Below are 19139 nucleotides of genomic sequence, written 5' to 3'. Positions count from 1 at the left end.
TTCCCTCCAAGTCAGAGAGTCCGCACTGAGCCCTTTACCCACTAAGCAGCTCCCTTCCTCCAACACAGCACTGTCTGAGGCTGCAGCGGGAAGCTCAGAGGTGGCCCACTCCCCTCCTCTATCATGACCTCTGGGCTGTTAGGCAGCTCCACCACTCTTTCTTTGAAGTGTCCCCCTTTCCAGCTGGCAACACTAAGCTACACCAGCCCACGACTGGCCCACAGCCAGGCGCCTGCAGCGGCCTCCTACCCATAGCAGCACTTGGCTCACACACCCTTGCCACACCGTCACCTCTTCATTCAAAGTGACCTACCCACCCATCCACCCCATCCAGTGTGTGCAAACCCATGACCAAGATCCTGGCACTTCCTACAGGACCACGTGGGAAGTATTTCCAGCACATCCCAACAGCTCCCCTACCAATCAGCTGGGTCTCCTCACGGTCACTCCAAACCAAGCTCATTCCTCCACCTCTTGCTTTGTGCTCTCAGGAAGACTAAATGACCTGCCTCTGCTTACACCCTCTCGACACAGGCCTGCAGTGTCACTCCCAACAGGAGTAGCTTTCTATCCACCGCTGTTCATGTGGATGTCTCCCTTTCAGAATGTATTTATAAGCCCTGTGTTCTGCAATGGTGACTTCCCCACTGTTCGTGTGTGCTCGCTCACCTGGTGTCCCAGGAGCGTTCCAGCTCTCTGAACGCAATGACTATTTCTCCTCACCATGGCTTAAATCTTACACTGTTTAATAAATTCAACAACCATGCAGCTAAAAAGAAGATAACTTCTGAGTCAAAGCAGCCAGCTCCACAGGAACCCAACTGGGCCTCTTCACCACTTGTCCTCACAGTTGAGGCATGCCCGCCAGGACCCATCACGAGCATTAAGTGTTTATGCTGACAGCCCTGAAAGCAGTCTCCTTCTGCTCAGGCCCCAGCAGGTTCATTATTGAACAGACTAGGGGACCAAGGCCCAGGGTGGCCAAGCCCTTTGCATCCAAATTCCATGATACGATTGTGAGAGAAGCAAGGACTGGAGAGTGGAGACTTTGAGAAGGTAGAGAAAGCATGAGTTTACCCAGTGGGCTGAAGAGAAGTAGTAGAAACCGCTGTGCGAGAGGAGATGGGAAGGGTGAACACTGCTTGCAGGAGTGGCTGGCACAGAGGCGGCAGCAGAGCAGGATGAAGAGCTGGGCGGCATACACTGCTGTCCTAAGTGTGGCTTGGACTGCCGCTGCCCAGCTGTCTGAGACGGCTTCTTTGAAAGATGTTACAGATGCAGAAATTTCATTAAAAATTGCCTTTTCTGCCTGACCAGGCAGTAGTGCAGTGGATAGAGCGTCGAACTGGGATGTGGAGGACCCAGGTTTGAAACCTTGAGGTCGCTGTCTTGAGCAAGGGGTCACTCACTCTGCTGCAGCCCCCCAGTCAAGGCACATATGAGAAAGCAATCATGAACAACTAAAGAGACTAAGGAGCCACAACGAAGAACTGATGCTTCGCATCTCTCTCCCTTCCTGTCAGTCTGTTCCCATCTGTCCCTCTCTCTGTCTCTCTGTCTCTGTTATAAAAAAGAATTGCGTTAGGCTAAGACCCACTCAGGGCAAAGGAGATGAGTGGTAGAGACAGAACCTGAAAGGCAAGGAAGGGGCTAAGCAGCATCTAAATTGAGGCTGGAAACCTAACCAGGTAGCCTCTTCCCAGCACCTTCACAGAGACACAGTAGGTGAAGGGTGCTAAATGCTGGTGATGACCCACACGGCTGCTCTGCCAACCCTGCTCTGGGCACCTGGGACTCTGTGTTCCCTCCCACAGGTCCAGGTGACCCAGAGAGCAGCAGGTAAGGGATGGGGGGGGGTGCTCTGCGTGGTGGGGGGGCCCTCTGCAGACAGCCAAAGTAGCTCCCAGAGCAGGTGGTACCTGGGACCATCAGGAACAAAGCTCAGAGCCAGCTCTGGGGGATGATCTGGACTGCTCACGTGATGCAGGTAGCCCAGCCCCAGATCCTGCCCTGGCTGCCTTCTGACACCCGAGAGAGGCAAGCCCTACAGGCTGCTCTGTCCCTGGAGTCTGTTCTGTGCCAATGACCCGGAAACCACCTTGTCTGTCCCAAGGAGACACAGCTGTGACAGGCAAGGGAAGAGGCCCTTTAGCTGAGTTTACCTGCCTGAATAAAAAGATAATATTACATCATACTGGTAAGTGGGTGGGCGGGGGTGGGAGAGTGGTGTATTCACGCCTCAGTTTTCCCATCTGTGTAATGAGGATTTGGCACTAAATGACTTTTAGTTCTAAAGTCCTATGAGACTATGAATAAAAACTTAAAACAAAAATTGATAGTTGTGCCTGACCCTTGGTGGTGCAGTGGATAAAGTGTCAATCACAGAACGTTGAGGTCGCTGGTTCAAAACCCCGGGCTTGCCTGGTCAAGACACATATGGGAGTTGATGGTTTCTGCTCCTCCCCCTTCTCTCTCTTTCTCTCTCTCCCCCCTCTCTAAAATGAATAAAAAGATAAACTTAAAGTTGTGATTATTACCAAAGGGAGGCTAACCTGGGTTCAGGAGCTTGCCTGAATTAGGAAGTCAAGTTGCCCAATGACCTCCAGACAAAGGGTTTGGGACCTTCTCTGCAGAGCTCTGGGGGCCTCGGACCATCTGTGATGTTCAAGGCCATGAACAAATGGTTCTTTCTCAGCTAGAAGGGCAGGAGCAGTCTCTGGACTGCCCTCTCAGCTGGATCACATGGGATTACAAGGAAGGAGGCTCTCACCTGAGAGGGACACACAAATAGCCCAAGAGCAAGCTGCCCAGAACTAGGAAGGATGCAGAGCCAGTGCAGAGTTCCCTGGAGGAGGTTGAAGCACAGCCAGGGCAGCCTCTCAGGGGGGTGTGGCACTGTCATCACTGCTATCAAAGCAGGAGCTTGTACTGAGGGTAATCAATCATGCTCCCTCTGACAGGAATCCAGGGCCTTATCGTATTCCAACCTCAAGAAATGCCCCTGCTCTCCAGTCCCTGCCCCCCCCCCCCAATAAAGGAGACTGACAGTCCCAACAAAGAGGCTCCTTATCAGATTTCAGCCAGAGAGCTTGAGGCGACCCAGGGGCTGAGTAGAAAGGCTTTCATGAGGGCTTGCCTGGAAGGCAGGGCTCCCTGGCTTTAACTCTTGGTGCTGCGAGGCCAGCAGAGCTGTGATCAGGAGCTTTCCTGGTACTTGGCTCTCCTTCTTACCACTCGGACTGTGAGGACAGAGCTGGAGAGGGGTCAGGGAGGAGGACTAGAGATGAAGATTGGAGATGGCGGGAGAGCTGGAAGGAGGGCCACTTCCTCCCTATTGGAAAATGGGTATTTTTCAATGAAGACCAGAAGCAATCAGGGAGAAGGGACCTGAGACAGAGTTGGATGGTCAGGGGTGAGGGTCCAGGACATAGGGTGTGGCCCTGCCATTAGTCATTTCCATAGCCCATCGAGAACTGGGAGGCCAACCAGGGAGCCTAGAAGAGTTAAGACCTGTGTTAGGTCGACCAGGCAGTGGCGCAGTGGAAGACCTGTGTTAGGTGGGGAGAGTGTGCAGGATGGCAGGCGTTGGCCCGTTCCTCTGCTTATTAATTCTTTCCCTGCTCCAGGCCTAATCCCCAGGCACAAACAAAGATATGACTTGTGACTCCCTAATTTGTTTAGCAGAAAGCTTCTACCTCCGGGAACCCAAGTAGCGGTGTCTGGCGGTGAGCAGGGCAACATGAGGGTGACTGGTGGTGCACAAACATCCTGGCCGGACTGACTGCCTGCACCTCAATTTCCCACCGAGTGGGTCTACCTGACACAGCAGAGCACGCTTGTCTCAAGTGTGTGGTCCTCGCACTTCTGTGTACCCCCATAACCTCTCCTCAGACAAAACACAGAACGTTCCCAGCATCCAGAAAACATCTTTCACCCCCAATCAATGCCCACTGCCCCCAGCCCCCTGGGGAGACCGCATCCTGACATGCGTATCACCTCATCTGATTCTCCAGCATGACATCTGCTGTGTCTGGCTTCACTTGCTCAACAGTAGTCTGTAAGTCAGCCGCGGGCACAGCTCATTTCTGTTAACTGCTGTGTGGTATTCCACCAGCAGAGTGGCTATGCACCACTCCACTACTGGTGCACACACGAGTTCTTCCCTGGGTTCTACTGTAACAGACATTCTGTGTGTCTTTCAGGAACCTAAGCACTTGTTTCTGCTGGGGATATATTGATACTTAGGAACAGGTTGCTGGTAATAGGGATGGCACACATTTAGCTTTAGTGAATTCTACCAAACAGATTCCCAAAGCTCTAATGCCTGTTTATATTCCCACCAGCAGCACAGGGATGTTTGGAGGTACCACAGCCTGATAAGCTGATTTGAGACGCATCACCTTTTTTCTTACTCTAGGTTTAAGATGAACTGTCTTAGGGAAGTTCAACAGTATGTGCAAGGCTGTACTCTACCATGGCTAATAATAAAATGGTTACCAATGTGTGGTCTCCTTTAAACACTGTGCTGAGAGTAGGTGGCCAAGGTGTTAGAAGGACAGCCAGGTCTTCTCTGCTTCCTTTGCAGCTGATCAACAGACCTGGCCAGTATCTCCAGGAGAGAGAGGAAGGCTGCAAGGTGGAGGCACAATGGCAGGGCCTCTGGACCATGCAGTGCACAGCTGTCTAAGCATCTATCGCCAGCCCGTGCCACCAGCAAATTCCTCACAGAATAAGTAGGCCAAAGCCTCACTCCAAACTCTCCCTCTCCCTACCCTTAGACTTACTGAATATCAGCTCATCTTGGAACAAAGGAGGCAAAACTATCAGCCCAGTTTTACAAAGTGCTAGAAGTACCAATAAAAGATTTTGCATGAACATAAGCTGAATTTAATTATAAAAGTGGGCTATTCAAATCAATCATGCCTTTCAAAAACCAGGACCCCTTCCCACATGGCAGATAACTGGGTAGCTACAAGACATTAAATGACTGGTAAAAGTGGAAAAAGATAACCACGTATCAAAAGTAGTTGTGTTGGCCCTGGCCGGTTGGCTCAGTGGCAGAGCGTCGGCCTGGAGTGCAGAAGTCCCGGGTTCGATTCCCGGCCAGGGCACACAGGAGAAGAGCCCATCTGCTTCTCCACCCCTCCCCCTCTCCTTCCTCTCTGTCTCTCTCTTCCCCTCCCGCAGCGAGGCTCCATTGGAGCAAAGATGGCCCGGGCGCTGGGGATGGCTCCTTGGCCTCTGCCCCAGGCGCTAGAGTGGCTCTGGTCACAACAGAGCGTCGCCCCCTGGTGGGCGTGCCGAGTGGATCCCGGTCAGGCGCATGTGGGAGTCTGTCTGACTGTTTCTCCTCGTTTCCAGCTTCAGAAAAATACAAAAAAAAAAAAAAAAAAAAGTAGTTGTGTCACCCAGGGAGGAAAAGGATCCAGCTCAGACAAAGCGATTATCCTGAGACAAAGACTTGCATTTTAGACTTTCATTGGGGGTCAAGTTTGAAAATGAAGCCCCAAAGCCTATTTTATCTGACAAAGACAACATATTCCAGTCTACCAGGAAGAGTGACCACAGCACAAACCATTTGCAGCAAGATACAAAGAATACACGAGAAACTGCCTCCACCAAAAGGCAATATATGTCATGAACGTTTCCTTGACTGAGATGGATAGATAAGGACACAACAGAAGGAAAAACACTCAACTTGCACTTTGAGGCAACCAAGCCCTTTTCCCACAGTAAATTCTTTGCAGATACACATCAAAAACAGATCCAACAATCCATTTGGGAAAACCAAGGTCGGTCTGCAGCCTTGAACAGGACTGGGGTTGGGGGGAGGCAGCTGTCTGGGTGAGGCCTGGACAAAACTTTCCCCATGACCAAGCGGTTCTTTAGCCTGCTGTGCCCAGCTGGGCAGGGGCTGTAGGACAGCTTTGCTTGTGGGTGCTCTGGGTAGGCAAGATCCTTCTGTTGGGGCTCTGTCTCCTGTGTCCTTCATCGCCAACCCACCCTGCCCTGACAAATGGCAGCCTCTGTGCCACTGTGAATCTGTCCTTCCCTGTGAGAGGTGCCTTGCACAGAGTTCTACCCTATGTTAATCAGATGCTATCAGGCTTTACTTGACAGTGGACTGTGGAGATAGACCAGCATTCTATGTAGGGCACAGAAGCCTGGAAAAACAAGTCTTCTCCCTGGCCCAACAGGATGCTGATGGAGCTGCTGGTGGTAGGCTGAGTTTCACAAAGGCAACAAATGCAGAGGGGGAAAGAGCACCAGCCTGGAGTTAGGAAACTGAGTGCTGCCTCTGCTCAGGTAAGTCACTTAACCTAGGGGCTGGTTCTTCTTCATGGCAGACTGGTGACCTCTGGTCTTTCCACCCAATAGAGTAGAGTGCATGGGACAATAATAATAAAACAACACACAGGCATTGTCCTCCTCCCCTTCCGATGAGGCCATACTGCTTTCTGTTTCACCACCCACTGACCAAGAAAACAAACTTCTTCCTCACTGATGGCAGAAGAATGGATTTATGAGCCTCTGTTTATCAGACTTCCAAATTAGGCTCTCCCACCCATATTTCCTCCTGGAAAATCTACCAGAAGACACCATCTTAGAAACCACCCACAGTAAGTTCAATTAGCCACAGACATTTATCTGCAACTGTTTGACTTTAATTTGGCAAAGAAATGTATATATTTCACATGTGTGTGCACGCGGTGAAAGGAGAGTGAAAAGGAGCAGCAGAGTTCGGAGACCTACCCAATCATTCTACAGGAACTTCTGGGGAAACCGAGTCAAGAAAAACTGTTGAATCCTACTTGGCCTCAGTCAGCAAAAGAGGAAACACCAAGACAAGGCATGTGTTCTTGGGGAGCCTTGCTCTGATTTCCACACAACTATTTTGATAGAAAATTGCTTTGAGAAACTTTTTTTCTGTTTTTGGGTCATCAAGGATGGCTCTTCTTCTGTTGGCAGTTCAATGTACACAACCTGGACACATAATACAGAACATAGGACTTGGAAGAAGCTTCCAGATTCACTGCAACTGACCCCCTCATTTACCAGCCCCAGAGAGGGGGAAGGTGGGACACCAGCCCAGTTTTACATTTAATGGCATAGAGCTCGCTCTCTGCCACACCTCCAGCCCTTTCCCAAGGCAGGGGGACAGAGAGCCACCTGGGGGCTGCCCAGGCCTCTTCTCAGGCCCCTCCCACAGCAGATTGCTCTGCCAGTGGGGGAGGGGTACCAGGGTAAAAGTCAGGCCAGTCTGGCCTAGAAACCAAAGTGCCTACCTGACCAGCCCATCGGTTACAGTCAATTCACTCAAACGCATTAACAAGTACAAAGAACTGGCACAAAGCAGCAGTGAGAGCTGGCCCCTCCTGCTGAACAGCAGGTCCATCACTGGAGCCCTGTCTGCTTCCTCTGCGTGTCAAGGCTACCCAGCACCACTCACAGCCCAGGGGAGTGTCACCAGGCCTTCCAAACTCAGGCTGTTTTCAGCAGTTCCTGTGAAATCTACTGCTTGCCCTTCATATTAGCTCTGGAGGGTTACCTGTGCCTGTTGCTGGCTTACTGCTGAGGTCTGCGAGGTTTTACCTTGGACTTAGCTAACAAGATCTGGCTCCTGAGTGCCTCAGACACTCCAATTTGGAGTGACAACTATGTCACATGTGTCTAGGGCCCTGATTGCACCATTCTGTGAAGAGCAAAGACAGCAAGCTTCACATCATAAGTACAGTCTGCTCCCAGACCTCCTGAGCTGCCTGTTCTCATTCAGGTGCTCAATGTGAGCTTGCCAGGAAGATCATTAAATTAAAGGGAGTCTCCTGTCTCAGTCTCTGCCTCTGACCCAACTACACTTCAGAGCAGCAGGTGTTCTGAAAGGCCAGCTTTGGTGACACTCCCTGTGGTTTAACTTCAGTAACTCCACTATGTCCACAGATAGAGAAGTGCTAACTTCTTGGCCAAACATGGCTCTTCATAGTCTGGTGACAACTGAATCATCCAGGACACAGATAAGGGTTCTTTCAGCTGTGCCTAGGCCATGCATGCCCCTGCACTGCTGCCTCCACTTATGTGTGTAGCTTCCTCCACTCCCGTGACCCTGATATGCTGAACCCAGCTCCTCCTCGAGGCCAGCCTTGCACTCCAGCCCTGGATGGGGACCTAGCACCCTTACCTCTGGCATTTGGCCACAGAAGAGGCACTTGCAGTACGGCCTGACAAGGGCCTCATAGCCCTCATATATGGCTACCTGAGCGGAAGACAGTTTCCATAAGGAGTTTCTCTGCAGAGGAAACTGTAGTGGAATAATCCATTGCATGGCCTTGGATGGGAACACAGCCAACAAGAAAAGAATGTTTTGTGCCAAGAGGATTGTTTTGTGACTTGAAGGCAGGTCACTGAAACAGGTCTATGTGACTGAAGGCAGTTGCTGGGCTTTTTCTCAGTAAAACATTCTCATAAAATTTCTGTACCTTCCAAGGTTATCCCTTTAGATAAAGAGAGGAATGTTGCGGAAACCATAGAAGCAATAGCAATTAATGCCTTTTGATATTATATTGTTGTTAAGCTATCATGCAGGTGTACTCCATGGATCTTTAAGTAAAAGTTACGCTTGATGTTATGCCAATTTCTCAGTAAACAAGCTTTTTGAAGTCTTGTGAATAAAAATAGGACACAGCGCAAACTAGGGGCCATTTGCCTGAGTGAGTGGTGGTCCTTCGCTAGTCCTTGATGATTTCGTCTGCTGATCTCTCTCTCTGTGCCCCCAACTCACAACAGGAAACTTTAGATCTTCACCCACTTTCCCACCCTTCTGTGGCAATGTTTCTCAATAGGGCGGCAATTTTGTCCCCCAGGGAGATTTTCAATATCTGGAGGCAGTTTTGGTTATCAGACCTGGGGGAGGTAACCCCACAACAGAGAATTATCTGGACCCCAAAGTCATATGCTAAGGCTGAGAAACCCTGTATTACAACAATTAACAAGTAGTAAACCAACTCAACCAGTTCCCTTCTATTGGTGACTCTGGCAAACAGCATAATACCTAACATGAATGCTGAGGACAGAAAAAAGGTCTACTTGAGACCTGAATGACCACAAACTGACACAATCAAAGGGAGTCACTGGTCCTATTCTGGGCTCACCTAGAACCACCCCGGGAGGGCAGTCTGGCAGCCCCATGCTGTGAGCAGCAGGAGACTTGGCCCTTCCTGCTCTCCCCGGCTGACCTCCGACTGCGGCCTGTGCACCTCACTGCTGGCCCTGTGCTAGGAGTGGGAATGCAAAAAAAATGACAAAGGGCTGTCCTCAGGGAGCTCCCCATCCAGGGGACAATCAGCACTAAAGAAACAACTATGGCTCCTCTGTCTTGGCTGGGCTGATGGGACTCCTACTTTCTTTTACAAACCCCCCGGGAGGGAGAGACGCCATGAAGTGGAGGCACAGCAGTGGCAGCCCCAGCACTGACTACAATCCTACAACCCCGCTGCCAGAGCAGCCCCAAGACAGACCCGCTCCTGGGGCTACACCAGCTGGGCCCGCAGACTCTGTGAATAATTAAAAGGTAATTGGAAGGGGAGGCCAAAGTATTAAGTGGATTCCCCCTCCCAGGGCAGCTGGGATGAGGCACTGTTGCCAGTCACGTTATCTTCTGGGATTATGTTCTTGTTTTTCCCCAGCATAGGCAGCTCCATGCAGCAGTGGGAGGAGTCAGCTAACAAGGCTGCTGAGACTGCTCTGATGTGCTTGGAGATGGGGTACATCAAACCTTAAAACTCACGACTGACCTTTGTGAGCAAAGAAATGGCAAAGTAAGTAATGGGCATGTGATAGGCATCTACTAAGAAGGCAATCTGGCTCTGAAGATAAAGGAAGGGAAGGCGGGGGAGACATGGGGTCAGGCTGGTGGGGAGCGGGAGGAGTACCACTCTGGCTCAGCCCTAGTAACAAAGGTGACCCTCTCCCAGGGAGGCTGGACCTGGCTGGTGAACCTATGGTTGTGAGAGGCTATAGAGCCAGAAGGTTGAGTCACTGGGCTTAAGGCTCAATCACACTATGGTCCAAAGTAAGATGGCTGGGGTGAGTGAGGGAGAGCGAGGAGGAGAGCGAGGAGGAGAGAGTGGGAGAAAAGGTGCACTACAAAGCACATACCTGTGTACTGCAGTTAAGCTGTAGTAATACCCCACCAAGCCAGTGGATGCAAAATTCAAAGAGCTAATGGATAAGAGAAAGAACCTGTCCTTTTCACAGGTCATTTTCGACCCTCCCAACAAATCCTGAAGGGCCTCTATTTGTTCAGCGGCCTTCTCGGTCTCTTTGACTCTAGATACATCAACAGGTAGCCCCACATGCTAGTTTAAGTCATGTCCAAAGAAGCTGTAAGGCTAAGAAAAAAGTGTGTGTGTGTTTTTTGTTTTGTTTTGTTTTGTTTTTACAGAGACAGAGAGAGAGAGAGTCAGAGAGAGGGATAGATAAGGACAGACAGACAGGAACAGAGAGTTGAGAAGAATCAATCATCAGTTTTTCGTCGCGACACCTTAGTTGTTCATTGATTGCTCTCCTATGTGCCTTGACTGTGGGCCTTCAGCAGACTGAGTAACCCCTTGCTCGAGCCAGCGACCCTGGGTCCAAACTGGTGGGCTTTTGCTCAAACCAGATGAACACTCACTCATGCTGGCGACCGCGGGGTCTCGAACCTGGGTCTTCCGCATCCCAGTCTGAAGCTCTATTCACTGCGCCACTGCCCAGTCAGGCAAAAAAGTGTGTTTTATTGTGAAATGACCCCAGAGACCAGCTAATCAGAGGAAGATTGACAACAATAAGGCTGGACCAAGTCTTCATGATCACCACATTCATTTTCTACCAAGGCCCTCTCTGCCCTCCTCCTGGCTGTCAACTGTCCAGCTAAATGTGTGACCAGTCAGCAGTAACTGCCTCTTGTCTTCCCAGGCTAAGACTTTGCACTCTGCAGAGAGAAGTCATGCTGAAGTGTGAACTGTAAAGCATAAGCACTCAATAAATATTCACAGAATTGAAATAATGCACTCACCCCGCTTCTGCATGAAGATGAAGAGATCATCCAGGAACTCCTTCCTTTCCGGATCACTGTCCAGCTCATACAGCTGCAATCCCAATGGCCCCAGAGGAAAACACAATAAGAAAACTCATCTTATGAAGGAAGTCTTTTTTTTTTTTTTTTTTGTATTTTTCTGAAGTTGGAAATGGGGAGGCAGTCAGACAGACTCCCGCATGCACCCGACAGGAATCCACCTGGCATGCCCACCAGGGGCAATGCTCTACCCATCTGGGGCGTTGCTCTGTTGCAACCAGAGCCACTCTAGCGCCTGAGGCAGAGGCCATAGAGCCATCCTCAGTGCCCGGGCCAACTTGGCTCCAATGGAGCCTCAGCTGCCAGAGGGGAAGAGAGAGACAGAGAAGAAGGAGAGGGGGAGGGTGGAGAAGCAGATGGGCGCTTCTCCTGTGTGCCCTGGCCGGGAATCGAAACCAGGACTCCTGCACGCCAGGCTAACGCTCTACCACTGAGCCAACCGGCCAGGGCCCAGAGGAAGTCTTATAGCAGAGACCTACTACTACCTGAATGACTACAAACAGGACTCATGGGCTACTCCTGTCCTACTCCTTGGGAGTCAGATTCAACAACCCGCCAAACAACTGCCCCTCATTAACACAAAGGAAACATTACAGACCTTGGCAAAATCTCTAGAGATCTCTCTTCCCCGGCCTCCGTCTGCATCATCAGTCCAAGACAAGCCACCATTCTGAAGGGGAATAAAGCACAGAGTTCAGCAGAGCAGGAAGAGCGTGTCAGAGAACAAGCACCCAACCATTTAGCAGGAAAAGAAAGCATGTCAACAACTGTGCTCTCCTGTCTCACGCTACAGAAGACTGCTTGGGTCGCTATCTCTGCCACCCTGATGGGTTTCAGTTATGGTTCCAAACTAAGAGGGAGTCAGGTGGGAGGACCATCTCCATTGGCTGGAGGAGGGCCGGCTGTACTTACACCTGAGAATCCTGGAAGAGGAGGGCAATGAGGTGCTGAACCTTCTGAGAGCCTGCTCATCCCTAGCAGATCTTCCAGAAGCCACCTCTCTGGAAGGCATCACTTTCCTGCAGGTCTATGGAGTGTTTGTGTATTCTATGGTATGTTGTGAAGACGGCTAGCCTGGCTTTCTAAAACACTCTAAGGGGGAATGGTTTAAGGGTGAAAGGGAGCAGGACACACCCTGAAGTTGTAGTATCCCAGCCAAGCCTCATCACTAGAAGCCCTAAGTCTAGCAGTCAGAACTCCCCAATGCTGTAAGTATCCCCAAGGCCTGAGATTATTCCTAAGGTACAGAGACTTTGTGCCACTAGGCTGAAGTTGATGTTCATTAGAGAAATAATGAGAACTTAATCCTAATACTGTATAATTGATTATGATAAACCAACACCATTCAACTGAAGGGAGAAAATGGTAAATACAAATAGGACTTTGTTCATGTTCTTTGTAATATTCATCTCAGTAACTTGTCCTCAAACCAGGCATTGCTTTCTACAGGCAGCCTCCTCTTCACTCCCAGGAGTGCTGAGTACTTTGGGAGCAATCTCTGTACATTTTGAGCTCAGAATTTAACACAGTTTTGGAATTACCTGTACTGTAAGCTCCTTGAGAGCTAAGGTGTCTTCAGCTTTGTACCTCCGGCACAATCCCTTGCCTGGCAATTATTAGACCCAAATGAATGCCTGACGATTCACAATCGTTGTCAAAAGGCATGAACTGGCTGTCTGAGCCAACTGAGCACCTCTTCAAAAAATATGCTAAACCTGTCTTAACTGGATATCTCAGTTGGTTAGAGCGTCATCCCAAAGCACAGAGGTTGCTGGTTTGATTCCTGGTCACGGCAAATACAGAAGCAGATCAATGTTCCTGTCTCTCTCTCTCTCTCTCTCTCTCTCTCTCTCTCTCCTTCTGCCTCTCTCTCTCAAATCAATCAATAAAAAAAATTTTTAAATATGTACTATACACACACACACAAACACAGATATCATATGGGACAGTACAAAACACCCTCTGTTAGGTTCTGGCTAGTTAGCTCAGTTGGTTAGAGCTCCGTACTGAAACAACAAGCTTGCAGGTTTGATCACTGGTCAGAGAACATATGGGAAGCAATCAATGTATACATAAATAAGTGGAACATCAAATGAATGCTCCACCTCCTTTTTTCTCTCTCCCTTCCTCTGCCTAAAATCAATTAAAATAATAATAACAAATAAATGAAAAAACACTGCCTGCTACTGGGCCATATTAGAAATCTGTTCACCTGAACAGAAATGAAATGAAATGGCTACAGCAAACTGGCCCCTGCTCACTGAGAGACCGACAAGGACAGATGTGTGTGAGAAGTGCCCAGTGAAGCCTATCTGACTGTATGTGCATCATCTCTCCGGGCAGGTGTTGAAGACTCTGTCAGGGAGCCCCATGACCCAGTGCGTGGAACACTACTTAAAAAAAAAAAGCCCAAACTCACCCCCATGTTGTAATCACAGTCAACAGAAATCTAGTGTTATCCGGTGGCAACTGGGACAATGAATAATCAAGATGAATTATGCCTGTCAGGTCAGCAAAACCAGACAGTCTGTCCCCCTTTCAAAGCCTGCAGTGGGCTTCCCTAATGACCTGTGATTTCGTTTGAGCCAGTAATTCCTGCTGGAAAGTCAATTATCCCGGGAGCCTCTGTCAGCTGAAAGACATTTATTTAATGGGGATCACTGCTGCTCTATTGTGTCAGCTGTTTTCTGTGGCTGCTGAACGCCCCCCCCCCCCCAGCTGCAGATCTGAAGCCGACTCTTCATAGGACTCTTGACCAGCAGGAGAGAGGGGAACACAGTTTTTGCTAATTACAGTAACCTCCAGCACTGTGAATGCTTTAACACCCAGGGGTGGAGAAGACCGAATCCACAAACTGGTATCTCAGACAGGGCTCTCCACAGCAGGGGGAGTGAAAACGCAGGCAGGCCAGGCAGCTGCTGTGTGCTCTGTATGACAGTCAACACCCAGGTGTGACAGCTCTCAGCTCTAGGAGCAGAGGAGAGCGCTTGTAGGGTGGGGGCTAGGGGTTGGCAGGACCCCTCCACTTGTTCCAGCTCTGCCCATTAAGCATGAACCACTTAAGAAACCAGACAGGATTTCAGTCTAAAGGGCCCCTACTGCAATGACCAGAGAGGAGAAGGTGACCTGCCAGCTCAGAAGAGAAATGGGACACAAGACTCCAAGCAGTCCCACTGTCTGACCCGCTCCACACCCAGGAAGGTCAGTGACTACTTACATGCAGTAAAAAGTTGCCCAAAAAAGGGGTTCCCTGATGTCCAGTTCCAAAGTACGGATGGTCCATTACTAATTTAAAATACTCTGTTGGGGTCGATGGGGAAATGTCTACTTTCTTAGAATTCCTCTCTTACTGGGGCAGCTAAACGTGGACCCTGCTTCACAGGATCTCTGCTGCTGTGAGAGCCCTGAGCCCTGCCCACCCTCACAGTTCATTCAGCAGGAGTGCTGTTTCCACAAGGCAGAGTTAACAGCCTCCTCCCCTCTGGGCTGCTGTGTGGCCCCACCTGTGTCTGCAGGCTGTGTGTCCTGTGAGAGAGCCTGGCTCTCAGCACACAGAGCCCTGGCACCTCCTGACGGGCAAGGATGGGCTCTCCCCCCCCCCCGGGGGGGGGACAGGCGGCCCCACTACTCCCTCTCCCTCCTCCTTTCATGGGAAGGGTTACAGTTATTTTCTTGGTTCTTGACTTGGACCAACTGTTGCAAAACACGACTTCACTTATGCAATTCAGGTTTGTGGGCAGCAGGAGTCAGGATACGGGTGTGACTGCTGCAAAGTTATCAGCCCAGAAATGATTTTTTCCTGGATGCTGAGTGTGGTTGACTGAGACCCTGGTGTGAAGAAAGCAGGGAAAACAGCTTAAAGAGCCAGCTCAACAGTTTAGGGATCAGGAGGGTCCCCAAGAAAAGCCTTCCAGTTGAAGGGTCACTGCATGCACGTCTCGTGTCCAGGGAACAGCTTCTGTCAGCCCGCGGGCAGCAGGCAGTGTCAACAGCCCACAATGTGTGTGGGAAGCAACAGCAGCCAGAGTGGTCACTTATGCCATTTACCACCTTCCCAGCCTCTCTTGATACAACTCTCTGAACAGCTTTGATCTCACTAGGGGCCGACAGGAAAATGACAGTTTGTTCCCAAATGCTGACAAAGTCAAGCTTTGGCTACCCCTAACCCACATTTTAGCCCATTTTCCCCAGGAAGCCACAGAGCAAGTTGCCTTTAAATCCCTCACAAATGGTAGTGAAAGAAAGCTGGGAAGAGGAGAAAAGGGACAGTAGGCATTGTTTATGCACCTTCTGCCCAGCAAGGACTGGGCCAGAGTTTCCCAAGGATTCTCTTGCTCAATCTACATGGTGGAGCTGGTAGTTTTAAAGATGAAAAATGAATGGGTACAGAGCTCAGGTAACTGGCCCAGGGTCTCAGAGCATTTAAACCCAGGCCTAGCTGGCTCTGTTACACCATGCTGCCTGGTGGCTGCAAAGAACAGTAGCAAGTGTCTTAGGTTGGGATTTGGGGTTGGGGGGGGGGTTAGAACCCAGTCTTGTGCACAGAACACCCACAATGCCTAGGTGTTGGGCAAATGAGTTTGTAAAATTTGTATTTTTTAAGTTTGCTTACTTTTATTGTTAAAAAATGGCCCTGGGCAGCCAAGTGTGTGCTAGCTCTCAGAGCAAGGCAGTTGACTGCAAATTGCAATTGCATTCCTGCTTAGGAGGGGCCGTTGTTTTGCTAATGTTTGCTGGAGGAGGGGTCTTTGTGGGCCCAAGTAGTTTGGCAGGGAGAGCAGAGAAAATGTAGAGAGCTGAAGAAGACGCCAGTTTGTGCAGAGAGAGAGGTGTGCAGATGAGGAACCAGAGCTGAGGGGCTTTGGGAGCCCTACTGAGGCTTGTGGGGGCCTTTGATTTTAGGAGGAACCAGAGAGGATTCTCCTGATTGTGAAACCAGAGATGGGTCAGGGCTTTGGGAGCCCTGAATGAAAGGGAAGTGTTTTCCTGGTGGGTTTGCTCATAGGCCAGTGCAAAACTTTAATAAAGGAATGGCCCACCATTTTTTGGCTCCACTGTTTCTTTACCATCTGTCCGAATTCAATAAGAACCTGCATGGCCACGATGGCGGTGACCACTGGCCATACACCAGGCATGGCCCTTGGTGGCTCCTATCAGTAGGAGAGTCTTTTATTCTTTAATTTATCTCATGGGCTTAAAAATGAGCCCTAACACACCTGACCAGGCGGTGGTGCAGTGGATAGAGCGTCGAACTGGGATGTGGAGGACCCAGGTTCAAGACCCCAAGGTAGCCAGCTTGAGTGTGGGCTCATCTGGTTTGAGCAAAGCTCACCAGTTTGGACCCAAGGTCGCTGGCTTGAGCAAGGGGTTACTCGGTCTGCTGAAGGCCCATGGTCAAGGCACATATGAGAAAGCAATCAATGAACAATAAGGTGTCACAAGAAAAAACTGATGATTGATGCTTCTCATCTCTCTCCATTCTGTCTGTCTGTCCCTATCTATCCCTCTCTCTGACTCTGTCTCTGTAAAAAAAAAAAAAAAAAAGAGCCCTAACACAACACCTGCCCAGGAAATATCCCTGAGGTACTGGAACAAGAACAGCTGACCTCCAAAACAGAGCATTTGAGACCAGCGGTCACACCTCAGAGGAACCAGAAGAGCATGTCCCTAGCCCTGAGATGCACATAGAAGGCTCTCAAAAATAATACACAAGCCTGACCTGTGGTGGCGCAGTGGATAAAGCGTCGACCTGGAAATGCTGAGGTTGCCGGTTCGAAACCCTGGGCTTGCCTGGTCAAGGCACATGTGGGAGTTGATGCTTCCAGCTCCTCTCCCTCTTCTCTCTCTCTGTCTCTCCTCTCTCTCTCTCTCTCCCTCTCCTCTCTAAAAAAATGAATAAAAAAAATAATAATACACAAGAGTTTAAGCTGACTGCTGCTCTCAGCTGAAACACTGCTTCCTCAAATCCTCAGCACTGGAAAGTTGGAAAGACAGAACAGAGGGAAACAGATTCACTGTCTTTGAAAATTTAAAAAGTCGCTTTGTGGAAGAAAAACCAGGTGGGGGGGTGTTGGTCAAATAAGTTTGTAAATATGATATATAGGTTTGCTCACTTATAGTTTGCATTGGGTGTGGAGGACAGGCTGTAAGCAGGCAGGGTCCTTATAGCCTAAGGCTTAGTTTTAAGACTAAGCCTTTCCCACCCTAAGTGACTTTGTTGTGACACCTTCATTGTTTGCTTTCTCATAAGTGCCTTGACCGTGGGCTTTCAGCAGACCGAGTAAACCCCTTGCTCAAGCCAGCGACCTTGGGTCCAAGCTGGTGAGCTTTCTTGTTCAAACCAGATGAGCCCACACTCAAGCTGGTGACCTTGGGGTCTCGAACCTGGGTCCTCCGCATCCCAGTCCGACGCTCTAGCCACTGCACCACCGCCTGGTCAGCCCACCCTAAGTGACTTTGTATCAGAGACTTCCTTGTTTGTATATTGGATTAAAGGTTTTGATTTCTACACTATAAAGTGGTGCAGACCAGGAGCTTAATCTCTTTCGGTTCCTGAGATTAGCATTAGAGGGGAGAGCAGAGAAAGGCCACGTGGAGGAGAGTAGAAGAAGCCAAGATGGCGGAGTGCTGAAGGAAAAGCCAGTTTGTACAGAGTTTGTGCAGAGAGAAGTAGATGGGGAACAGAGGTGAATAAGGCTGTTGATCTAGAAATCTTTGATTCTAGGAAACTCGGATGAGTCAGTGGCTTTGGGAGCCCTGAATGGAAAGGGAAGTGTTTTCCCACTGTGTGTATTTCTTGCCCACTGGGTGCAAACTAGGATAAAGATGATGGCCCACCAGTTCTTGGCTCCGTTGTTTCATTACCATCTGTCCAAATCAAATGCGAACCTGCATGGGCCAGGCAGCTGTGATGGTGGCCGCGGCTACTGGCTTTACAGGGGGTTTTGTTGCTTTTTGTTTTTCTATTCTTTTTCCTCTAAAGCCCCAGAAGGCAGAACTAGAGTCACTGTACAGAAGTCACCAGGAAGAAGATTTAGATCAAAGAAGAACTTTTCTAACAATCAAAACTGCCCAGGAATAGAGGGGACCTTCTCAGGAGGTGGGCAGCTTCCTGTCCCTAGATGACTATCTGTCTGGGACATCATGGTGTGGAATCCAACACGAGACAGGCTGGACAAGAGGGTCTCTAGGGGCCTTTTCCGTCTTGAGAGTAGAAGACCCTATGACATATTCATTCAGCACCGCGCACCTGAAAGCCCCTCCCAACGCTCTAACCAACTGAAAGCTGTGCAAGCCGCTGAAGAGGGAGGAAAGTTGTTCTTGTGGTTGGGCAAACAAGCTTAACACACACACAGCCTTTACCAGAGCAGGGCAACAAGTACCGAACAAAGAGTGCCCTGCCCCGCCCCCCCCCCCCCCCCATGGAGACCAGATGGCCTAGAAAAAGGGTCAGGAGATGAACGGTTTAAGTGAGCACAAGTGGAGGGTAAACAAGGTGCTTTGGGCAGGGAGGAGGCAAGTCAGAGCAGCTGAGGTGAAGAAAAGGCTTCGAGATGCCTCCGATGCTGGGAGGAAATGCAAGCTCTGAACTGTGGAACTGAGGGAGGCTGTGGGTGTTTTCTGAACAGCACACAAATGATTAAGTTGGCATTTCAGATTGCTATGACCCGTTTTTTGTTGGAAAAAATATCATATCCACATATAAATGTATGTAGACACCTGATTGGGCTGAGATTATGGGGAAAATTGCACTTCTCATTTTTTTCATTGTAGTCATTCATACACAAACACTAGATCCCTTGACTAGCCCACACCCTGTAAAAGGTTCCAAGGAAAAAGGAACACAGACCAGAGCCTCACGGAGCTTACACTTTAATGGAGAGAGACAACTGTTTATTTTTTCTAAATTTATTTGTGGATCAGTGATTCAAACCCACCACTTGCTCTTATCTCCAACAATAAAAATTTGGGTTGCACTGAAATTATAGAAAAATTTTAGCAAACTGACACCTTCACAATATTTCATCTT

The 19139-nt window shown here is 49.6% G+C and overlaps 1 protein-coding gene across 4 annotated transcripts in view; it reads right to left on the bottom strand.

Moving 5' to 3' along the window:
• ARID3B (AT-rich interaction domain 3B) overlaps positions 1-19139 on the bottom strand; it is a 126951-nt gene that overhangs the window by 9634 nt on the left and 98178 nt on the right. For all 4 annotated transcript variants that reach the window (XM_066342732.1, XM_066342729.1, XM_066342730.1 and 1 more), the window contains exons 3-4: positions 11709-11780; positions 11051-11123 (exon numbers count right to left, since the gene is read on the bottom strand). In XM_066342732.1, the coding sequence (XP_066198829.1) occupies positions 11051-11123; positions 11709-11780 (145 nt within the window). The remainder of the gene's footprint in view (positions 1-11050; positions 11124-11708; positions 11781-19139) is intronic.

This window comes from Saccopteryx leptura, chromosome 6 (genome assembly GCF_036850995.1).
Source record: "Saccopteryx leptura isolate mSacLep1 chromosome 6, mSacLep1_pri_phased_curated, whole genome shotgun sequence".
NCBI lineage: Eukaryota > Metazoa > Chordata > Mammalia > Chiroptera > Emballonuridae > Saccopteryx > Saccopteryx leptura.
Note: the sequence above shows the minus strand (reverse complement) of the source record. Positions and strands in the feature narration are given on the sequence as shown.